At 43.6% G+C, this 22,957-nt stretch overlaps 3 protein-coding genes across 4 annotated transcripts; 1 reads left to right on the top strand and 2 right to left on the bottom strand.

The window, feature by feature from the left end:
* Positions 1–1,012: 1,012 nt before the first annotated feature.
* On the bottom strand, positions 1,013–9,811 carry ppp1caa (protein phosphatase 1, catalytic subunit, alpha isozyme a). Its single transcript, XM_069165291.1, has 8 exons — positions 9,632–9,811; positions 9,284–9,387; positions 3,702–3,833; positions 2,817–3,047; positions 2,622–2,726; positions 2,298–2,521; positions 1,637–1,771; positions 1,013–1,530 (listed from the first exon to the last, which is right to left on the bottom strand). The coding sequence occupies exons 2-8, from the start codon at positions 9,336–9,338 to the stop codon at positions 1,414–1,416; spliced, it is 999 nt and encodes a 332-aa protein (XP_069021392.1). The 5' UTR covers positions 9,339–9,387; positions 9,632–9,811; the 3' UTR covers positions 1,013–1,413.
* Positions 9,812–11,353: 1,542 nt separating this feature from the next.
* Positions 11,354–14,847, top strand: cldni (claudin i). The gene is made up of 3 exons (XM_069165300.1): positions 11,354–11,727; positions 13,218–13,350; positions 13,551–14,847. Exons 2-3 carry the CDS (start codon positions 13,219–13,221, stop codon positions 14,052–14,054), a joined length of 636 nt encoding a protein of 211 aa, XP_069021401.1. The 5' UTR covers positions 11,354–11,727; position 13,218; the 3' UTR covers positions 14,055–14,847.
* A 53-nt stretch (positions 14,848–14,900) lies between these two features.
* coro1a (coronin, actin binding protein, 1A) lies at positions 14,901–22,957 on the bottom strand. Of its 2 annotated transcripts, none has more exons than XM_069165298.1 (11): positions 22,853–22,957; positions 21,574–21,777; positions 19,975–20,097; positions 19,755–19,884; positions 18,726–18,907; positions 18,175–18,294; positions 17,411–17,515; positions 17,167–17,312; positions 16,168–16,225; positions 15,858–16,073; positions 14,901–15,253 (listed from the first exon to the last, which is right to left on the bottom strand). In XM_069165298.1, exons 2-11 carry the CDS (start codon positions 21,769–21,771, stop codon positions 15,161–15,163), a joined length of 1,371 nt encoding a protein of 456 aa, XP_069021399.1. In that variant the 5' UTR covers positions 21,772–21,777; positions 22,853–22,957; the 3' UTR covers positions 14,901–15,160. The 2 variants fall into 2 exon arrangements, with proteins under 2 accessions (XP_069021399.1, XP_069021400.1); XM_069165299.1 differs by lacking the exon at positions 22,853–22,957 and adding an exon at positions 21,869–21,948.

Here is a 22,957-nt window from a genome sequence, read left to right as displayed (position 1 = left end):
CCTGTTTGGTGTTTTTTTTTTTTTTTAAATGTATTTAAATAAACCCACTCTTTCTTTTTTTCTGTTTTTTCCATCACAGGACTCGAGCGGTCCGAACTGGAGCACGTGGAGCTGAAAGGTTCGAGCCGTGACTCCCCGTATCATCTCCCTTTGAAAAGCGCAAAGCAAAAGACTCGCAGATTTCTTCATGTCATTAGAAAAAGCATTATTATTTTAGAAGATTCCTAATCGATTGATGACTTCATTGATTTAAAAAAACAAAACAAAAAAAACACCCACATTTGGTGCAGCTTTGTCCACGAAGTTGCACCTCGAATCATCTTTGGCTGAATCGCGCTGAAGCAACACGAACAAAATCCCCTTTTTGTTTGTAATCAGGTGTAAAACTGGACCAAGCTTTTACATTTTTAAATTCTCATTGATAAGAGCTGCTATAATCAATTCAATCACAACGTACCACACTGGAGGACAATAGCAGACATGACAAAGCAATGGCAACACAAAGTGATCAGCGTGATGGCATACTTCAAATAAATGGATATTTTTTATTCATCTTCCAACTTTTTCAGTGAACTAAAAACAAAAGCAAGATAACAGAAGAAGCAAACAAAATAAAATAATAAAAAAAATAAAATGAAACCACGTCGGTTTAATGTATCTACATTTAAAAAAAAGAAAAGAAAAAGAAAGAAAAGAAGAAGCAAAAACTATTTTCACATCCATGATTGTGATTTCAAATCATTGGTTTTTCAAAATGGAAGAAAAGAAAAAAAAAGTTATTGTGAATTCATTTAAATTCAAGGATTCACCTGCACATAAATCCACCTGTGCGCCCAGTGTGTGGTAATGTGCCGTTACCGTGCAACTCGATCCCGAACACCCCCCACCCCCCATCACATAGACACACACAGACCTCAGAAACAGGATGTACAAAAGCTTGTGTTTAGCACTAAACAGTGCAGGGCCTCAACATAAACAACTAAGGCTCTTCTCTCTGCCCCCCCCCCCCCTCACTTCCTTCCCCCCTCCCCCTGCAGCCAGGTTGGACTTTACATAACGGGTGGACGTCTCTACGAAACGACAGGATGACAGACCAGAGGGCACAGGAGGAAGAAAATAATAGATATATACATACAGAATAAGAGCAACTTCCTCTGAATCATTCTCACCTTTGACACACACTCAAAAAAAAAACCAATTGCACGCAAAGAGACAAACAAACGGTTAAAAACTGCTTTAGAGAGGAAAAAAAATAAAAGTGAGTGAATCCTGGACACTTGTGTTCTTTGTTGACGTTTTGGTGACGAGGGAGAAACGAGTTTGGGAGGTAGAGGAAATACAGAGCGTTGGTGGGCCGACGGGGGGGTGGCAGGTCGCGGGGGAGAGGCGGGGGAGAGGGTACCCAGCTGGGTGTTATTTCTTGGCCTTAGGGGCCTTGGCTGAATTTCGCGGCGGGGTGACTGGCCTCCCCGACCCCATTCCTCCCCCTCCGCCGTAAGGATACAATTTCTTATCTGCTGGCTTCAGAATCTGAAAAACAAAATCTCAGTTTTAGTTTGACATCATCCATTTCTTACAATTTCGCGGTCGTCCATCCCGTACAAGGTCGGTTTGATCCCGGTAAACAGAAACACACCTGGAAGGAGCACATGAGCGTCTCGTCCACGCTCATCATGGCGCCAGCGTTGTCGAACTCTCCGCAGTAGTTGGGAGCCGAGAAAAGAGTGACGAGTTGCCTCTTGGCGAAGAACTCGTAGCCGTCTTCGACCACCTGAGGATGGAGGAAACCGTCATCACTAAACAGAAGCTGCTGCTGTTGTGGTCCAGGTGGGCGAGAGGCATCAGGCATTCAGATCTTTAGCTTGTTTAACAAACACATCTTGTTAACATGGAGGGTTATTCAGAATATTACACATTTGCACTCGGTTCATTTAAACTGAAAGAAATCAACTTTTTTTTTTTTAGTTACGCCTGTCAAACCTGGTGAAATCCAAAACAACAGATCTCTCACAAATTCAACATGAAGGAAGATTAAAATGTTTTAGTTTTTGTTGTCTTGTCAGCGACGTCATCGTTGGAGGTAGAAGACGGTTTCGCAGCGCCGCCTTGTATTGAAAAGCGATTCTAAAGTTTTCCCTCTTTGTTTGAGAATTGGCAGAAATATTTAGACGTTCCTCTGCATGTAAAGCTGCAACCTTCAGGAATAAACAGACGAATGCGTCCTCTGACGTGTCAATCAATGAGCTGCGGTTTAGATTTTAGAGTGACGCTTCGGTGAACTCCTGGACGTCAGTTACCTGATGTGCCCTGCATATTAGGTCCATGTCGTGTTTGTGCAAAAATTTGGCCACGACGTCGGCCCCGAACGTGAAGGAGACGCCGCGGTCGTTCTCGCCCCAACCCAGCACGTCTTTGTCGGGGTCGGCCCACAGCAGGTCGCACAGCAGACCCTGGTCAGGCACGTCTGTGGGCCGCATTACTCTACGGATCTGCTCCATGGACTGGAGGTCAGGAGAGAGGCCTGCAGGGAGGGAGGGAGAGAGGGAGGGAGGGAGGACGGACACCTCAGTCTGCTTCTTACCATCTAACCTTCTTAAATTAAATAAATAAAGGAGGCCTACCTCCGTGGCAGCAGAAGATTTTCTCATCTACGATGGCCGCCACAGGTAAACAGTTGAAGCAGTCTGTGAAGGTCTTCCACAGCTTTATGTTATACCGTCGCTTACCTACCGACACCAAAGACGACAACAATTAAAGTTACAGCCAAGAAAACACGTTATTGATTTTTTTTTTTTTTCCATTTACGTGCCACTCACACTCGTCATAAAAGCCGTAGATTCGATTGATGGAGGCGCATTCGTGGTTTCCGCGCAGCAGGAAGAAGTTCTCGGGGTATTTGATCTTGTAGGCGAGCAGCAGGCAGATGGTCTCCAGCGACTGCTTCCCTCGGTCCACGTAGTCGCCCAGGAACAGGTAGTTGCTCTCCGGGGGGAAACCTCCGTATTCAAAGAGCCGGAGCAGGTCGTAGTACTGACCGTGGACGTCGCCTGCAGGGGGCAGCAGAGATGCACGGTTTGACACACACACACACACACACACACACACACACACACACACACACACACACACACTTTCACTGCTCATATATCCCTGCATGATTGGTTAAGATCAAAATCCATTAAATATAGATTTCTTTTCTCTTTTGAATGTATAAGATTAGGATTAACTTTGAAAGGACAAACACATTGTAAACATCATCATAATCATAACCAAATATTACATTAGTAATTGTTGATTTATATATATATATATATATATATTTGAACTCTGTCTGAATATGACTTAATTTAACCCTTGTTGCACCCGTTAGTTGTTTCTTTAGGTTTGTTTGTTCCTTTTTCATGTTTCTCCATTTTGACATGCATTTGTCAAATATGTACAACGTGTTGTCTACCAGGAGGTGTGACATTAAGGCACATGATCACTCAAAAGAGAGACTGTCATTATTCTAAGTTCTAAATAGTTTATTTAAAGAAACATGATTAAAATAAAACAACTTTCACTGCTGGGGGGCGCGAGATGCTTTTTGCATGCAGACTTATCAGCTGATAGAAGACAGAAACCTGTCGGGATGGAGCGTCTTGTCCTCTCTTGCACTTGACCTTTAACCCCCCCCTCCCACCACTTCATTAAAAACTCACCGCAGATTTTAAGGGGAGCCTCCAGCTCCAGCAGGATCGGCTGGCTCAGGAAGATTTCGCGGGACTTGAGGCAAAGGCCGCGGATCTCGTTCTCCGTCAGCTGCACGTTCTTCCCCGGCCGAGAGCCCTTGACTTTGAGAAAGAGAAGACGGGCGATAAAGGTTTTAATGGGAGATGCAGCGACATCCTGCAAAAACACACCTCCGCTCAAGAGCTGCAAGAAAGACTGACATGAAGCGCAGCGCTGAAACGTGATCCGGGGATTCTCTAACACCTCCCACCGGCCAAATGCTGAGAGATTCTGTTCGGCAGCCTTCAGACACCTCAGCAGGTAAAAACACAGCGTTTAGAGGTACTCTACATTTTGGAAGAAATGCATAAAATCACAAGATGCGCTTCTAATATTCACCGAAACAACAAACGGGACGAGATGAGACTGAAATCTGCAACATCTGAGAAAAAAAACAAAAAAACCTGATCAGTGGAAACTAGCTCGACGTCTTTCTGCTTCGCTCGGCGTTTTGCACAGATGCCAGGAGGAAGAGTTGAAACCCACTTCCTCTCGATATGCGCTGCTAAAGGAGAAGAACGGCACGCCGTCGGGCCGCCATAACAAATCAAACATCAGAACAAAAACCAAACTAATAATCACATGGCTTCACCGATTTCTATCTTAAGCGTTCAGTACGGTTGTCAAGCGTCTCCGTCATGCGATTTACACACACACACACACACACACACACACACACACACACCCCATAATAAATGCTTGACTGCCAACTCTATTTGTCCCGTCACCATCAGATACGTGTTGTTATGGATTCTGAAAATGGCAGAAAGAGGCGAGTGTGACGTGAACGACAGGAACAGAAGAACCGGGTTTTCAACTATTTGCCCCGTGGACTTCCTGCCTGCAGGGTGCGACCGTAAGGTGCAGATTGGAGATAGTCCCCCCCCCCACACACACACACACACCTCCACCACCACCACCCCCCGTACATCTGCAGCTCCCGACACGAACTGTACAAGGCTGCTAATGAGGCGTTTCATTTTCCCACCCATTAAACTCTCCACAGGCTGCTGAGCAGCGTCAGTTTAACGGCCTCCAACCGCGGAGCCACAATTATATTGAAGCGTGAGAACGCCGCGACGTCGAATACGTTTATGGGATTGATTTAACAATCCCACATTTAACAGGCGTCTGCCGGTTAACGGACACGCAGGCGAATGCGTTCGCTTGGAAACGCCACAACGAGCAAAAGTGGATGACAACGTCGGAGATGTACATTTTCTTAAACTACACCGATTACATTTTTTAAGCTTAAAGCGAAGCGATTCTCAGACCACGACGACTGATGATCTATCCATTAAAACGAGATATTCCAGTTGGACATCAACAGGAAACTGCCACCGCTCTCACACTGCAGCTATTAAGAGGGATTTCCCTCCCATTATAACACTTAGGGTGCAGCAGCCGGGTGTTTTCACAGCAACCTAAGCCTCCACTGCCAGCTTTGTTTCACCCGTGTTCAGTGGATACAGCAGACGGTGCAGTTTTACAGAAATAATGTCATGATAATAGTCCACAATGACAGAAAAATGTATAGTTTTGAGCTCCTAAAGCGACAGGAAACCCTGTTTTATTCAACCAATAACACTTATTTGAAATGCATTCTGGGTAATTCACAAGAAGGTCAGTGTGACCTGAAGTTGAAATAAAATGTGGTACTCGTTCCACCAGAGCAGCAAACAGACACGGAGCAACTCTCCACAGAAAAATGTGTTTCTCTGCAAATCAGAACCATCAACCTCCGATCAAACTTTAAATCAGCTGCTCGACCAAATCTATGACACAACATCTTTTATAACGTGCAACTCTCCAGCCACAGAAAACATACGGAAAAAACAAAACAGAGACAGTTAAGAATTTGCTGCTACGTTGAGGTTTATGTATTTTGAAGCCGTGAACTTGAGACGGGAGTTCTCGTCTCTCGTCTTTTCAGAGGATTTTTTTTGACTCCTCTAATAAGCAGAATAAAAACATGAAACTATCGTGCCTGACATTTGAAAATGTCCAACATGCGACACGACAAGCTGACCGCTTCTTTCTCGTCTGAACTGGGTTTCTAAACACGCGTGTTTTAGCCACAATCAGAACTACATTCATCTCCATTATTAAACAAATAACAACACTTGGTTGTGGATGAAAGGGAGGATTAAATTAAATCAGAATAATTTGATACAAATCTCACCACTTTAACACCAGACTAACATTTTAATGGCAATTTCTGTTCACTCTGTCACAGTTAATACATCAGGAAGGTAATTTGGTGACTAGTATTTGATTGTACATGAAAAGAAAAAGAAGGTCAAGATCTTTTCTTTCTTTTTTTTTGCTTGTAACTTGAGGAAACCACAGATATCCTTTGACGTCGAGTGAACTGTTGGTCCACACGCAGCACCTGACACTTACACACCATCTCTCTAAAACTAATCCAGCTTTTTAATAATGCTTGCAAAGCACTTGGAAAAAGGAAAAGGGGTTGGGGGGGCAGAAATGCACAGATGGATGCAGAATAATGGCCCTCATCCTGACGTGGCGACTAAAAGCAGTGAAAAGTAGGTATAAATACTGCAGTGCTGCTTGTCACTTTAAACCTGGATTACAGAAGGCTAAGCCCTGGAAGAGCTTACGCCAAAGTTAGCCACGTAGCCAGTGGGCAACAGTGAGCTTATCATGGAGGAGGGGAGGAGGGGTGGGGGGGTACAGACAAAAAGGCTTTCCACTACGCTGATCAGGAGCCCCAAAACAAAGAGCTGCACCAGAGCATTGGGGAAAAAAAAAGAAAAAAAAAAAAAAGAAAGCTGTTTGTGTGCTGGAATCAACAGTTGGTTTTGGTTACGTACTCCTGACTCAGTTCTGCTATTCGGGTCGGGTTTATTTGATGTCACGCTCTGCAGACGCGCCACCAGCAGCACACTCCCTGAGTTCACTGAGCTCTGGATCTACGTAGGTAATCCAATTGAAAACTGCTCATTATCCAAACGCATTTAATTGGTTTGGTGTCCAAACACAAGTCAGCGGGCAGCAGGCTCGCCGTGTCGCCCAGCGCACCAGTTGGCGCCGGCGCCGAAGTATTTATCAACCTTCTGGTGCAACACCTGCAGTCCTGAACGGAGAACATCATCGCCGGCAGTAACACTAACCCGCCGAGCGGTTATTGCCGCTATAAAACCACAAATGGCAGCAAAAAAAAAAAAAAAAGGTCAAGCGAGTTACGCAAGAGGATATAAATACTGCCACTATCAGGCTTGTTTGTCTTCGCCCGTGTGTTAGCAGACAACCTTATCACGGCCCAAGTACAGCGATCCAGGTACAAAACACTCCAGCACAGAGCCCGCACGGTTCAGTCAAAGTCAAACTCGCAGGAGGAACAATAAGTGCACATGCATATTTGTGCATAATCCCAATCACCTCCACCAGCTGAGCTCAGGCTGGTCATGAAGGTAAACAAACCGCCGGCTGAGGTCAAATCATTTAACGCTGCTGGTCCTGGGAAAATTCTCTCCACCCGACGTTCCTCATTCAACGGACTAAACATCATCTGATGCCGTGACCGACGGTGCGGTCTTCATTATCTGCACCTTGGAGCGACCACGAGACCTCGTTTCTCCGTATTAGAGTGAATTCTGGGGAGTTTTTTTCCTTTCTTTTCTCATCCATAAAGCACCCCTGAAGCAAATTTGAGATTACGTGGTATTGGATAATATAACTGAAGGAGCATGATGTTGCTCCAGTGAAGATGTTACTGTAACAGCTGGTCCACAAGTGTACGAAGCCGACGGGTTCCTCCGCGCCCAGCGCACGTCTTGCCTTACAAGGACAAGCACAGAGGTCGCCACCCTGTTTCTTGTGCTCTGTAGATGAACTGTAAAGTTGGGCGTGTGGAGATTTATGCTTCTGTTAGATGTCCTCCGGACTCCTGTTACACAATCCTCATGCGGATGTGCAGATAAAACAGCCCTGTTTTCCTTCACGCACCTCCGACCGTGACAAATCTGCCTTTAAACGCACCGTATACAGTCGGCGTTCACACATGGAAATTGTTCGACTCTGGAAAAGTTTGGTACGCAACGCTGATACAGATTCAATTATTTAACTGAAGACGACGCATTTTGATGCAATTTTTGACTATAATCTTGCCCTGCCATAAAAAAACAAAATGATCATTACTTTGGTAAAACAAAGCTTGTAGTGAAGATTTAGGGCCTCAGGTGCTTAAAAAAAAACATTTGGCGGCTGCATCTAAATGTCAAATGGAAGAAAAACTCAGCAAAAAAAATGTGTTTTTTGTTTTGTTTTTGTGACTACAAGCTCATGACATGACGGCAGCTACAAGCAGTTCATAATGTGCTTGAAGAGCAGCAGAGACGTCTCAGCAGCAGTTCCACAGTGATACAGTGAGCAATGGGCCAATCAAGGCATCTTCTGACTGTGCACCTCATTAACAAGTCACTCTGGGACGAGTGTAGCTTCAAATTATGAACAGATCCTTCAGCATGCAACTGCAAAAAAAAAAAAAAAAAAAAAAAAAAATAGTTTGCAACAGGAAGCATCTGTCAAGAAAAAAATTAAGTTATATTTTCTCTGCAATGTTGCAAATATCTTCTCAAATCCTTTAGAGTTGGTATTTCTGTTATAATCCATTAAATCAAAGTAATGCCTGGTTAAGACGTCATTCACAAAAAAAAAATGTGTGATGCTCCTTAATTTTCCGTCATCACTGACGTCACGCACCCCCCCCCCTCCCCTCCCTCCCCCCCTGATTTGTGGCCAACACAATAACAACCCACCTCCAATGAAAACCATTCAATGGAAGAAACGGCTAAAAAGAAAAAGAAAAAAGAGATCTAGATTTAAATACTAACCTTAGCAGGGTTTGATCCAGAACCAACCAGGATCCAGACCCACCAGGATCCAGACCCACCACGGATCCAGACCCAACCAGGATCCACCAGGATCCAGACCCAACCAGGATCCAGACCCACCAGGATCCAGACCCACCAGGTTCCAGAACCAACCAGGATCCAGACCCACCCGGATCCAGAACCAACCAGGATCCAGACCCACCAAGATCCAGACCCACCCGGATCCAGAACCAACCAGGATCCAGACCCACCAAGATCCAGACCCACCAGGATCCAGACCCACCCGGATCCAGACCCACCAAGATCCAGACCCACCCGGATCCAGAACCAACCAGGATCCAGACCCACCAAGATCCAGACCCACCCGGATCCAGAACCAACCACGATCCAGAACCAACCAGGATCCAGACCCAACCAGGATCCAGACCCACCCGGATCCAGAACCAACCACGATCCAGATCCAACCAGGATCCAGACCCACCCGGATCCAGACCCACCAGGATCCAGACCCACCCGGATCCAGACAGCAGCGCACCGCCGGCTGCTTTAACTCCAGCTGACCTACCTGCTATATGAAACGCACATTTCACAAGCGCCCACATACATGTGTTATATTTTAAGCATCCTGCCGGAGGAGTCGGTTCCGTCCTCACCTTCCAAGAGACGCTGAATTATAGAGTCGATGTTTAATTTGTCCGGTTCCGCCATTTTCTTGTATTTTCTGACGTCGTCCAGACCTCGGGGTTCGGTGCTGCACCTTCACAGGACAGAAACCAACACGAACGGTCACTAAATTAAATATTCCCGTTCACGCTGGTCAGCTGGCGGATGTTTCCGGGATCTGATCGTGAAATGTCGGAACTGAGACAATCAATGAGCTTATAGCTAGCTGCTAGCTGCTAGCCTGGTAACGTAAGCTAACACATATAAACCGAACGGCGGCTAGTTAGCCACCGTTAGCTCTCTAATACAGCCGACAGGCAGATCAAATGTCGCCAAACCTTGTCTTCGGTTTAAGACCAACCCTCCTGGGATGAAACAAAAAAGCGTGAATATTTGTCCTCGGAGTTCGAGGCAGGCCCTTTGTCCCTCGGTGTGTCCGGGTCGCTCTCCCCCAGGAACTTTAACGGAGGGCCGTTCACCGTCTCCGGGAGCATCGGAGGCTGACTCAAAACCGACTCGTCTTGCGTTTCTCAAAACGTGATTGGTCCGCGGCGGAATTTAGAACCCAAATCGTCGCATCTGATTGGACAGATGCCGAGTCCGTCTTTACACACACGCTCCGCCCACGTCCGTTGACAACGGCTTCAATGGAGGTTTTAAAATAGAAAGCCCGAAGCCCGCCACCAAGTGGTCACATTTGAAACTGCACCGTAAAACCTAAAAACATCCTTTACAGCCGTTTCATCTGACCTGCTCTCTCTCAAGTGGACACAGCAACACCCACACACACAAATACATGGAGTATTTTCTTAGTACTAGATTGAAAGATATTTTTAAGCAATTAACATGCAGCTTCATTTTCATTTCCCTTTTAATTCCGTTGAAGGCCAATCCTAAAATCAAAATGTATTTAAAATATATATCCTTTTTAAGGAAGACCTCTAAGCAACATATGTTTGTTTCTAGTTTCACTGATCGCTCAGAAGAGACACTGACAGTGGTGTAATGTAACCGGGACAATTTAACAACAACAACTTGACAATAAGGGTCACAAGGAGCATTAATAAATAGTTATTTATGGTTAGATAATGCTGAATTAGCACTCCTGTGCATTTATGAAGTGTTACGTAAGACTTTCAACTTCATGATAAGGGTCACAAAGAGCATTTATTTATGGTAAATAATTGTTAGGCAAGGCTTACATAACATATATAATTCATAGTAATTTAAGGAACGTCTCCATGAAGGTAGAGGAACAAGCAGAAATCAACTAAAAGATTTTGGGGCGAGTGATCTCAGCCTCTACCAAAAATAAATAAGTTGAATGATGGACAAGGAAGTGGAAAATTAGTACCCTTATAAAATTATTTAAAAAACAAACCGTTTTCTCTCTATAAAATAGTTTAGCTGTGACATACATGTTAGTTAACATCTTTATTAACTATTAATAAATATTAGTCGGCTGCTAATTAAGTAACATTTCTACTGAAGGACTTCATGTGCAACTGAAAGAAGTAATAAAATAGTTTCCTCGTTGTTGCTGAGGTTCATTCATATTGAAACAAAAATTTAAATAATACACAAAGTTGATGTTCAGTGTCTGTTAAAATACATCTATTCTCAGCTTCATGTGTCTCACGTATTATTTTACAAGAAAAAGAAATCCCTATCTTTGTGCCACTGAAGCCTCCAAACTAAGATCTTAATTGTTTGTATATTATGCAAACCAAAACTATAACTTATGTGTGTCACTGAATGTGTCAACGGAGACTACATTCCTAATAAATTTCCTCATTTCTCATGATCCATGAAACATACAACCTTACGCAAAAAAAAAAAAACACTCTGTCTAGGTTTCCAAAATAGGCCACCTCGTATTCGTCATCACAGTTTCAACACAGGTAGGTGTGTTTGTAAGGAGTGTGTGTGTGTGTGTGTGTGTGTGTAGGGGGGGTGGGGGGTGGAAGTCTGGGTGTTTTTTTGTTTTGGTGTCGACTGGGAGCACAGAGCCAAAAAAAACTCTGATGACTCACTCTTCTTTTTGTGCCAACCTGTGATGGACATGACCAAAATAATACAATCAGCATCACATCATCGTCAAACAATCACACAAACATCTGCATGAATATCTCAGCATCTGTCCTCAGAAACTGAAGTTTTTCCACTGATGTGAATCAAGTAAGAGCCGCTCGGCTGCACGGCACGTTTAAGGAGGGAAAAGCGATGGAAACATACGTATATGAGACAAGTCCAGTCTGGTCCTCAACCCCACCTCCACCTCAGCTCCACCTCACATTCCTATATAAATATCCCCATCCCATCACACAGCACAGCTACATCAGAAAACAACAGCAACTTCACAAACAACGCACGGGCGGAAAAAAAGAAAAGAAAAAAGGAAGACACCTCAATTAATTTTCAATTATCAGAAAAGGTAGGAATCCTTTTTTTTATTTTTAAATCCACTTTTTATTCAGATGGATAGCAGGAGCTCTGAAAGGAGATGGGATTCTGCAAAAGCTTGACACGACAGAGGATGAAAGGATTGCTCGAGGATTAGTTGGATACTTTTTTTTAATGGGCAACAACAAAAAATGATGAAAAGTGCAAAAAAAAAAAAAAAACTGAGAGCAAAAAAAAAAAAAGAGGCTCATCATTATATCCGTCTGTGTTTTATATAAGAATTTACATGCATCACCTCATTTTAAACACTTAATGTGTGTTTATCTGCAATAAAACTAAAAAAATCTGTCGTTTTGAGACTAAACTGAACTTTCAGGATGAAAATATAAAAGAATTTTAAATCAGGACTCACATCAGATTAGTTTTAAGTGTTTAAGCTGCTCTGAAAGTTTGTTATCTGGGGCGGGTCACATGCTTAAAATGTTTTAAAAGTAAGATATTTTTGTCCCGGACAAAAAAAAACAACAGCTCAAGATGCTCCAACACGGACTGTTTTATTGGCTCTCCTTTGTTAGATCAGATTTAAGGCGTAGTTTGAAACAAGTGTAGTTTGAGACGTTTTATTTAGACAACTAAAGTCGCAAAAAAAATGCAACAGTGAGCTCGTCTGCGTGTTTTTAAAGGTTTTTATATCGATCAGGTGGAGAACAAAGAGAAGGAATTTGATTTATTTAGTTTTTTTTAGTTTTTTCTTGCACCTGAGTGCAAGTTTATGTCTTAATTTACTTGTATGTATTTTACATTAATTATACTTGTGGAACAATCCCAATAAAACAGTGAAACATTTAATTAAACTTTCGTGAGCAAAAATACTTCATTAAACTGCAAAGAAGCCTTTTTGTTCCTCAGTTAACTTCTAGAGTTGTTTTACTCTAAATTCTAAACCTTCGTGTGAAGGTGGATGATAAAGTTACACATAAAGAAGAGCAGAGATTTTCCGAGTGAGATGTGGGCGAGCGGTTGAGGCCGTGCTGGGTGGAGATCCAGCAGCAAGCCCGGGCCTGTCAGGACACGAGTTTGTTCTGATAACGTAGCTCCGAGCCACATTTTCTGCGAGGACCCGTCAGAGGCAGCCGGTATTTTCCTGTCTTCAGTTATGTAATCAGAGAAAAGAAAAAGAAAAACAACCCACAGATGAATAGAAACACTGAAGTAACAACACTTCAATAACATCCTGCATCAGTTAGGAGGAGATTCAGCTGCTTCTCCTCTTCAACCAGCAGAGGGAGAGTTTTACTCAAAAAACACTGAAGTAAAAGGACGAATTAAAAGCAGAATTTGAAAAAAAAATAATAATAATAATAATAAATAGTGTATAAGAGCAATAAAACAAACTCAAACAAATTAGTTCGCATGCAAATATGAAAAAAACAAACTGGAAAAATCCCAGATGGTGGGATAGAAGTGGAACGAAAGCATCTTGCTCACGCCTCTGTTTCCTCTCCACCTGGGCTTCTCCAGGATGGGATCCGCTGGAGTTCAGATCGTCTGCGTGTCTTTAGGGGTCCTCGGCCTGATCGGGGTCATCGTCTGCTGCGCGCTGCCTCGCTGGAAAGTGTCGTCCTTCACGGGATCCAACATCGTGACTGCACAGGTGAGCAATATTGATCATATACATGTCAAAATATATGCTGAAATATTAGGGAGGTGGTCGTTATAATGCAGTTTGTATAACTGAAGGCACTTTTTAAGGTGATTGTTTTTACACTGAATTTATCACCATTAGATAAAAACCTAATGTATGTAATATAAAATATTAAATACTGGAGTTTCTCCCTTCCTGTGTGCGAGCAGAGCAATCATGACGGCCTGTGGATGAACTGCGTGGTGCAGAGTACCGGCCAGCAGCAGTGCAAGAACTACGACTCCCTGCTGGTGCTGTCCTCCGACCTGCAGGCCGCCCGCGCCATGACCATCATCAGCTGCATGCTCAGCTGCCTCAGCCTCCTCGTCCTCTTCTGCGGAGCCGACTTCACCAACTGCATTGAGAACGAAGACGCCAAGCCCAAGATCAGCCTGGTGGCCGGGGTGGGCCTGATGGTAGCCGGCCTGCTGGCCATCATCCCCGTCAGCTGGTCGGCGCACCTCGTGGTGCAAGACTTCAACAACCCCCTGGTGCCCACGTCCCAGAAGAGGGAGCTGGGGCCGTGCATTTTCGTGGGCTGGGGGGCCGGCGTGCTGCTGCTTCTGGCCGGAGGTCTCATCTGCTGTTTCAGCAGGCCCAAATCTGGAGGCTCAGGAGGAACCGCCAAGTACTACAGCAACAGCGCCTCGGCCCCGAACAAAAACTACGTGTAGGGCCTTTATTAAAGGGACCGGTGTTTGAGAGGAGGGAGGGGAGGGGAGGGGAGGGGAGGTCAGTCGGTGAGAGACTGGGGCGCAATAAAGTAGACGACAACAGGGGTTGTTTTTGGGGTAAACAAAAAGTGTAAATATTAGATGCTGATAAGAAACCAGCTCCAGTTTTAATGTGCTGGAGATGTTTTCATTTTGGGCGCTGGGTAAAGCTACGAAAGTAAAAGCTGTCAAATTACAGATGAAACAACATTTTCGTGGTCTTCGAATTAGAACATTTTATTTGAGTTACTGCTTTGGCATTTTTACAATATCAACTATGACGTCCTATAGCTACAAAGCTGTTGCATTCTCCTCATTTTTCTTGAAATATTTTTACCTCAAAATTGATTTTAAAAGAACAACACAAGTGTAAAAGAGCATTTAAAAGTATGAAAAAGTGAAAAGAATCCGATGCTGTGAGCTCTAAGATCAAACTTTAAAAATGAAAGAGCCAAATGGTCTTTTTAGATGCACTTCTGCTTCATAGTTTAAGTAGTTTGCATGTTTAATCACGTCTCTGTTTCTATTTCTTTCTTCTTTTTTATTGTCAGTTGTCAGAAATAAAATGTCTGAATAGTCTTTAACCAAACGCACCTCAGTGGTCCTCAGGGAGCATCTATCCGTGTACACTTGTGTCTCTGATGATTCCTTTTCATACGTCCATGTCACATTTCATTTTATAAAACAGTTGTAATTGTTTTTGTTTCTCATTTTGTATGATGATGACTATTAATAAATAAAATATTTGCTCTCATTCTAATGTGCATTTCATGTGTTTTGGAAAAATTTAACAAAAAGTCGAAAAAGTACTTTGAAAATACTGAAGACTTTATTTCAAACTAAAACCATATATTAAAATAGGAAAATTGTTCAAAATTGATCACACAAACCAAATACATTCAAGCTTAAGGCCCAAAAAAAAAAATAGTTTCATGACATCTACTGTGTTCATTTCTCCCTTTGTCTCACTACAATGACAAGTTTTCTCCTTCTAGTTTTCGGAGTTTGTTTTTCTCTTGACTTCTGCTCTCGATTTGATTTCTCTCGTTTAGGAAGCTTTTTCTTGTTTAATGGTGGCTCTCCAGCTCACTCACACGCTTGATCAGCTCCTCCATCGCTGCTTTCAGGTCCTTCACCTCCTTCTTCAAGGACTGAACCTCCTGAGAGACAGAGACAGAGTAAGGCTGTGATGGAGGCTCATTACATCTCGTAGCGTCTGTTCATCTCGGCAGCGTTTGATGGACTAATTTTCAAACAAACATCATACAATTGCTGAAGGATTTTCTTGTGCAAAAAAAATTATGAAATAAATAAACTTCCAGCTAAATATCAAAACCAAAGCTTTGACATACTTCAGTGCAATTAAAAGTCCTGCATCCAAAACTGTACAGTTTGTAAGGCCTCAAAGAGGAAACGTATTGCCCCACTGAGAGTTATAATATATATCTTTAGTGATTTGAATGCGTAAATAGTATTTTACTATTGTATTTGCTCAAAGTGGAGTGAGTTCTGACCACTCTGTAAACAGCACTTGTATTTTCATCAATACAAAATGCACCATATTTGATGTTTAAGTTTAAATTAATTTAATCTCTACATGTTTTACCGATATAAATGTAGTGGAGTTAAAAGTACGACATTGCTCTATGAAATGTTGGGAAAAGTAAAAAGCAGCATAAACATGGATATGCCCAAGTAATTAACAAGTAAATGCACCTGATGCAGCTGATAGAGATATGAAACAGTTAGATTTAAAAGTCTCACCCCGCTGTTGTCCTGTTGACTCCCCACGCAGGCCGTCGTGGTCTTCAGGAGACTCTTGTGAACTTTGAACTCTTTGGCTTTGGTGGTTGCTACGAAGCCGTCCTTCAGGGATATCATGATGGGCTGCGCGTCTTTCCCTTCGAACCACTCGTCGGCTTCGACCGAGGGCTCGGGGCCGACGGTGTCCGGGTACAGATCCTCCTGGAACAGGTCCGACTGCACAGGCAGACGAGGAAAAGGGCACAAATTTTAAAGCTCAAAACCACGAAGTCATTCTCACAGATGAAACTTTACTGTGATCAATATTTACCTTGCGCGGTACCGTCATGACTATCGGCTCACATTTCCTCTCATGAAGTTTGTAGAACCTGAAGGTAGAAATGTTTGTTCATATTTCAGATTGTTCTGTCGGACCAGATTGAGATAAAAAAAAGAAAAAAAGAAAAGTGTCCTCTGGAGGAAGTAGACAATACAAACAAGACAAAGCGTCCACAGCTGTGGATACTAGTTCAGGGTGGCACAACATATAACGCCTAAGAACACCTTGGTGTCCTCCAGGAGGAGTCAGAAGACCAATGGACGGATGGACAGACGGATGGACGGATGGGTGAACTAACGGATGGACGGACGGATGGATGACCTAACGGATGGACGGATGGACAGACGGATGGACGGATGGGTGAACTAACGGATGGACGGATGGGTGAACTAACGGATGGACGGACGGATGGATGACCTAACGGATGGACGGATGGGTGAACTAACGGCTGGACGGATGGGTGAACTAATGGATGGACAGACGGATGGATGGACGGATGGATGGACGGATGAACTAATGGATGGACGGACGGACGGACGGATGGACGGATGAACTAACGGATGAACTAACAGATGGACGGACAGATGGACGCTCACAATGAGTAACATAGCAACATCTTGATGCTACGCTCACCATCTTAGTTCCTGTTAGCGTTGGCTAATTCTTGGGCTGCTGGGACTGAATTTCTGACTAAATCCATGATGAGGGGAAAACGAACGTCTGCACCAAACTTCACCTCCATCCCTGCTGTAGTCGCGGAGATATTTCCCTCAAACACCACAAATTGTGGTGCTAAAGAAAAAGCGGAAAAAACGGATCAACGACATCAGATGGATTCATCATCCGAGGGAACATCTGGACAAAATGTCACGACAATCCATCTGATAAATGTTGAGATATTTCAGTCTGGAATTAAAGCAGCGCAGCGATCGATTGACCAGCAGACATTTTCCACGAGGAGCCAGTTTTTGGTTAGAAAAGTGTGCGTACCTGGCGATCTCACATTTGTTGACCTCCAGGCCCCTCTTGGGCATGTAGCCCATGCCCTTCTGGCTCTCCTTGCTGCTGTACATGGACAGGTAGTGGATGTACGGAGCTTCATCCGTCACCTCAAAGTAACGGATGCTGCTGTCCCCCTGCGACAGAGATGAGACAAACGAGTGGGCGGTGCTGTGCGTGTCCGTGAGGGTGAAAGACAGACAGACAGACGGCCGTTTCAACATCTAAGTCCAACCTTGCCACAGAGGTAGACGACGCCGGTGTCCGGATCGTAAAACGGCAGGAGGACGCCGCTGCTGGTGTCCAGCTCCTGCAGGGTCAGCGGCTCTCCGAAGTTCTTCTGTTAAAGAGTAAAGCGCAGAGTAAATGCATTAGATCACGGGGAATAAAAAAGGCCGCTGCAGCAGACGGCAGGTAAAGCCGGAGGATTAATCAGATGGAGACTGATGTGGGATGTTGCAGAGCAGAGCCGCCCTGACTTCTGTAATCTGGCTGTTGGGAAACAGGAGTGTTGTAAATATGAGAAGCGACTCCCTCGAAACAAACAAATAACCTTCTGAATACACGACAGAAGTCAAGGAGCTCACGTCATGTCTCAAATCTAAAGTCTCCGCTGGTGTTTTTCTGCTTTTTGAATGATTGACGTGATGAAAGTTGAAGAAGGAAACATCTTGTGTTGACCAAATAAAGATCTGGTGATTTGAATGCTAAAAAAAAAAAGTATATTCTGAGGAAAAAACATATTTTTAAATTATTTTTTAATCTATTTTCTACAGAAACACTTCCCTGGCAAAGGTTGGACGTTTTTAGCTATTTTAGTGAACATTATTTTTCCAAACAGTCACTTTGCCAGCAGCAGACTAAATAATACATATTTAATATTGTAAAGAAATACTGAAACTGAAATCACACTTCCAGGTTTTTTTTTTAGGATGTGAATAAGGATTGTGATTTTTGGTAAAGTAAAGAGGTTTTTAGTCAGAGACAGACGTGACTCACCGGGTCCCACAGCGCCACCTGCCTCTCACTCATGCGACTGAAGCCGGTGGTGAGGATCTTCCCGTCAGACATGAACACAACTCTGAAGGGCCTTGAGCCCTCGTGAGGCTTCTCCTTCTCCTGCAGGAGGAGCAGAGGTGGAGTAGAGGTGGAGCAGAGGTGGAGTAGAGGAGGAGCAGAGGTGGAGCAGAGGTGGAGTAGAGGAGGAGCAGAGGAGGAGCAGAGGAGGAGCAGAGGTGGAAGCATTAATGACAGAACAGACAACAGATGCTGTCAGGGTGGACCTAAAGTCACTTAATATATATAAATACATAAAATAAGATGACACATTACATATTGAAAATTACAGTGATGTAATACTATAACATTAAAAAAGTTGTTTTGCTGTGTTACTATTATGTGAAAGAGATTAAAAAAAAATACAAACAGAGAAGAAATGATCAATTAAATGTGTACAGTTTACAGCTGTGATGTCATTTTTAGAGCTAAAACAAAGTGTCAATCAGTCAATTGTTGGTGACGGAGGCAGAGGGTGTGATGATGAAACCTACACAGAGGACGGTGCCCTTGTGAGGGTCCATCACCCGCATGATCTTGTCCTTGCAGGACGTGAGGATCTTGGATCCGTCCCGGTTCCAGCAGACGCTGTAGATGAGGTCGGTGTGCACGCTGTCGATCCTCAACGCCGCCTCGCCGCGAGCCACGTTCCACAGGATCACCACGTTGTCGCAGCCTGCGCCGACACAACAGCCTCATTATAACACATAAATCTGGGGGAATGTGTTTTACATTTCTACCCACTTTGACGTCATCCACTGGTTCGTTAACGGACATTTTGAAACAAAGCGTTTGGTATTTCAGCCGTCGCCAGCTTGGTTATTTGGAGCCAGAAGACACCATATTTGGACGTGTTGGGGAGGAGTCGTGGGCGGATCTGACCGAGAGCCCCGCCCACCTATACTGGCTTATATTTTTAAATACAGTCTACGGTTTTTAATTGTGAAAAAGCCTTGACAGCACTATTTAACTGATGAGTGAGTTCTACTTTTTAAAAAGCCTCTAACATACACTAAAAATGTTTTATAACGATATATTCAGGGCTTAATTTGACATTTCTCTACTTTCAGTGGAAGTGCATCATGATAAAATGATCCCAACCTATTACTAATTTGAAAAAAAAATTATGATTCAGAGCAACTTGTAATTTTAAAATATTCTAAAAAGTTTTGTTTAATGTTTATATGCATTTTTTCTGCGGTAACTGTTCTTATTGATGTTTTAATATTACCAGTTTCAATCATATTTCCCAGTTCATGCAGCTCAAAGCTGTTAGTTAAGGTATTAAATATGAGTGGAGTATCTGACAGACAGACTAAAGGTTCAGGGAGTCCAGGAGGGTGGGCGGAGCCTGTGAGAACTTCCTGTTCAACAAAGGTGTGTCTCATTCAACAAAACACCTGTAGTATTTTGTCACGTTCATCCCTGTGTGGTTCCTCTATGACAGAAGTTCTCTGTCGGAACATGTAAATGCAGACTTGGTTTTTTTAGCAGGTCAATGGAGGTTAAATGTGAGAAAATACCTGCAGTCATCAGCACGTTGTGGGCGGTGGGGTGCCAGCTCAGGATGCCGACACGTTTGGAGTGACCGTCCAGCTTGACCACAGGATCCGTGAGCGACGTGGTCAGACCGCCGTCCGGGATCTCCCAGATCTGTCCACCCATTCACGTTATTTTACAGATCACATGACAGCGCCAAGAATTACACGTCATACTCGAAGAGACTTGTGTGTCGACTCGTACCATGACGCTGCAGTCCTCAGAGCCGCTGGCGATGATGTTGTCATTGTGAGGACAGAACTCGATGTCCAGGACCGGACCCGTGTGGCCGCATACGGTGGGGTAGGACATGTCAATGCGTCCTGTCTGCAGAGAGGAAACATCGAGGAGGACGATTACCACAAGAAAAAAACAAACTCAAACAGACAGGAAAGAGGCAAAAAGTGATGAAAAAAGGTAAAAAAAAAAAAAAAAAAAAACAGTCAAGATGGTCAGCTGATAGAAATTCCGCAGACAATTAGTCCTAATGTGTAGTAACCAGGTTAGAGGGGAGATCAGGACCAGGAAGTCCTCCGTGCTCCAGTCTGGGCGAACACGCATGTTGGTAAAAACCAAAGATAACAGAAGCGTGCATCTCAGAGTCGGAGGAGTTTCTCCATCTTCCCACAGTGGATTTCTCTGCAAGTTTTATGCCCAGTGGTTCCTTCACTTATTTCTGTCCTTTGGGAATTATACATGAGAGAAAAGACTGTGAGTAATGTGGTTTCTGCAGAATCCTTCTGAACGCCGCACAGTGATGAAAAAAAAACAAACAGTCGGCATAAAACACAACTGAGAGCGATCACATGTCTGCCTCTTCAGCAATAATTAGTAAAATAATGAATTACATTAACGAATCAGAGAAGTGGCAAAGAACAAGGACGGATGAATTAACTCATGAAAAGGGATTTGAGTGTTTACTAAAATCAAAACGACAAGGAGGAGGAGGACGACGAGTCAGCTGTGATGGAGCCGACCGAAACTTCACAATAAAGGATGAAACGGCCTCCTGCAGCACTCAGGTCTCACAACACACTGCAATCACATCCCAAAATATAGTTCACCTAAATTCACTGATTAACTCAATTCTATTCTATTTTAAGTGTAAATTCTACAGAAATTTACATTTCTATGAAATAAAGAGCAGAAACTACATTAAAATCATCATTATTTAAAAAAAAATCATAAGAAGTTTGACTGAGGAGACCCTGAACTATCCTTAATTATAAGATTTATCAACAGAAATAAGATTTACAGCAGCCAAGAGAAAAAAAATTAGAATTTCTTTAATTAAATTCAAGATTTTTTTTAACACTAATTCCTTATTTTGTAGTAACTTTCAAAGACTTTTCAAGACCTGCTCAGACATTAAATTCACAAGTTTGCATCACATATAGGTGACGCTTCATCGAGTCCACAGGTTATGTCAGACGATCATTAACAGGGCCGCACAGTTTACAGTTTCCCACTTTTTAAAGAAGTTGCGAGGCGCTTTAACACCTTCCATCAGCGCCTGCAGAAGAACTGGGTTGAAGCCACATCCTGCCCTCGCTGCGCCGAGCCGACAACCAACTCCTAATATGGTGAAAACTTCTCAGCAGTACGGCGAGTGACGTGTTCACACACTCGGCACCAAACTTCCTTATTCAGCTAAATGTGTGGCGGCGACCGCCGGCATTAAAATTTGAAAGTCATGATTTCTGAAGTGGTCAACACATCCTCAAACAAAAAGAAAAAGGTAAAACATTCAAGCTGCAGATGCATTTTTTTCTTCTTCTCTGTTTTGACATCTCTGAGACTGACCTTGCTCAGCGGCAGCACCATGAAGGCCCCTCCGCCGCTGGCGTCCACGATCATGGCCACGAACTTGGGGTTGACGGAGCAGAAGTTGCTGTCCCAGGTCATCTGGGAGATCCGGATGTCGTCGTAGCATTGGTCCGCTTTCACGCCCTGCCCGAAGACGTGGCGGAACTTACTGGCCCTCACAACCTTCCTGGACATGGTGAACTGAGAAGGACACAAAAGAAGGGTTTAAGTGTGCAAAAACAAAAAAGAAGCATGAAACAGACCTGCTTCAAAGAGCGTGCAGCAGCTTCACCTCTGTATGCTTTATGTTCCTGATGTCAACTGAGACACAAAGCTGATGAAGGTCGAAAGACACGACAGAGGAAAGCTAAAAAAAAAAGAGGAAGCAAAAGCTTTCACAACTGCTTCCTCTGGTCTGCCTGACTGCCACTCTGTCTCCTTCTCTTTCAGATATGTTACTGAAGCATTGTGCCCGTTGAAGATAACAGCGTGAAGAATACACGCACAAAAAAATAAATGCTTTTCTCATCAGTGGAGCTTCACATCTTTTGTGCCTAAAAAGGTAGAAGAGCTGTTGAAGCAGCAGTTACACCACATCCTTCAGAGGGAAACCACCAACATCGCTTTCTCCTTATTTGTCATTCACTCACGCCATCCTACATTTTCCCACACAGGTTTACTTACATTAAAAACACGCTTTAAGAAGTGAGCTCAAACATATAGAGCGACTGGATCCTTTACAGAAAGCAGGAGTCAGAACGAGATTTGTTTTAAGCCTCAAATCATCGAGAATCAGAACCGGCCGCAAAAAAACTAAACACACCGTGCATCCTTTCCCAAAAACAGCACCACCAAAAATACGAAAAAAAACCACAGAATATATTTTGCTTTACCTCCATTTGTAGATCTGACTTCCTGAAATCTGCAGCCGCGCCTAAACTCAGACCCAGAAGCGTACAGCAGTTTTGCTGCATGTGCATCACAAGACCTCTCACCTAATTTAATAATCCTTTATAGAGTGAGCAGTAATTTTATCAGGAGCCTAAATGCATGTCAATAATCTGCCTCGGCCGCTGGTCTGATGGAAAACATGACCATCACAAAGTAGGAAACAATTAACTCCCCTTGAAACAGGAGAAACTAAAGATGCCTGAAATCTTCTCTTATCTTCATCTTCTATTTACCTGGTAGATAATAAAACAATATACTTATTCTAGGTAACACGATGCCTTCAGAGGCGTTTGCAGGTGCGAGTACCAGATGTGTGCAGGCCTACCTGGGAGTCGTGTGAGGAGGGGGGCGAAGGGGCGATTCAGCTCGAGGAGAGTTTCGGCAGCAAACACTCTGCCACCAGAAATGAGGAGCTCAGAGGAGACAGCAG

Source organism: Embiotoca jacksoni, unplaced genomic scaffold (assembly GCF_022577435.1).
Source record: "Embiotoca jacksoni isolate LCO1_2020_lvr unplaced genomic scaffold, fEmbJac1.0.p SCAF_34, whole genome shotgun sequence".
NCBI classification, from domain to species: Eukaryota; Metazoa; Chordata; class Actinopteri; family Embiotocidae; genus Embiotoca; species Embiotoca jacksoni.
Note: the sequence above shows the minus strand (reverse complement) of the source record. Positions and strands in the feature narration are given on the sequence as shown.

Coding starts and splice junctions, on each gene's coding strand:
- cldni (XM_069165300.1), top strand. CDS start 13,219: ATGGGATCCGCTGGAGTTCAGATCGTCTGCGTGTCTTTAGGGGTCCTC. Junction 13,351..13,550: donor CCAACATCGTGACTGCACAG/GTGAGCAATATT, acceptor GTGTGCGAGCAG/AGCAATCATGACGGCCTGTG.
- ppp1caa (XM_069165291.1), bottom strand. CDS start 9,338: ATGGCGGAACCGGACAAATTAAACATCGACTCTATAATTCAGCGTCTC. Junction 3,048..3,701: donor GGCTCCCCTTAAAATCTGCG/GTGAGTTTTTAA, acceptor TGCCCCCTGCAG/GCGACGTCCACGGTCAGTAC. Junction 1,772..2,297: donor TAATATGCAGGGCACATCAG/GTAACTGACGTC, acceptor CTCCATCCTCAG/GTGGTCGAAGACGGCTACGA.
- coro1a (XM_069165298.1), bottom strand. CDS start 21,771: ATGTCCAGGAAGGTTGTGAGGGCCAGTAAGTTCCGCCACGTCTTCGGG. Junction 18,295..18,725: donor ACAAGGGCACCGTCCTCTGT/GTAGGTTTCATC, acceptor CTCCTCCTGCAG/GAGAAGGAGAAGCCTCACGA. Junction 17,313..17,410: donor TCGTCTACCTCTGTGGCAAG/GTTGGACTTAGA, acceptor TCTCTGTCGCAG/GGGGACAGCAGCATCCGTTA.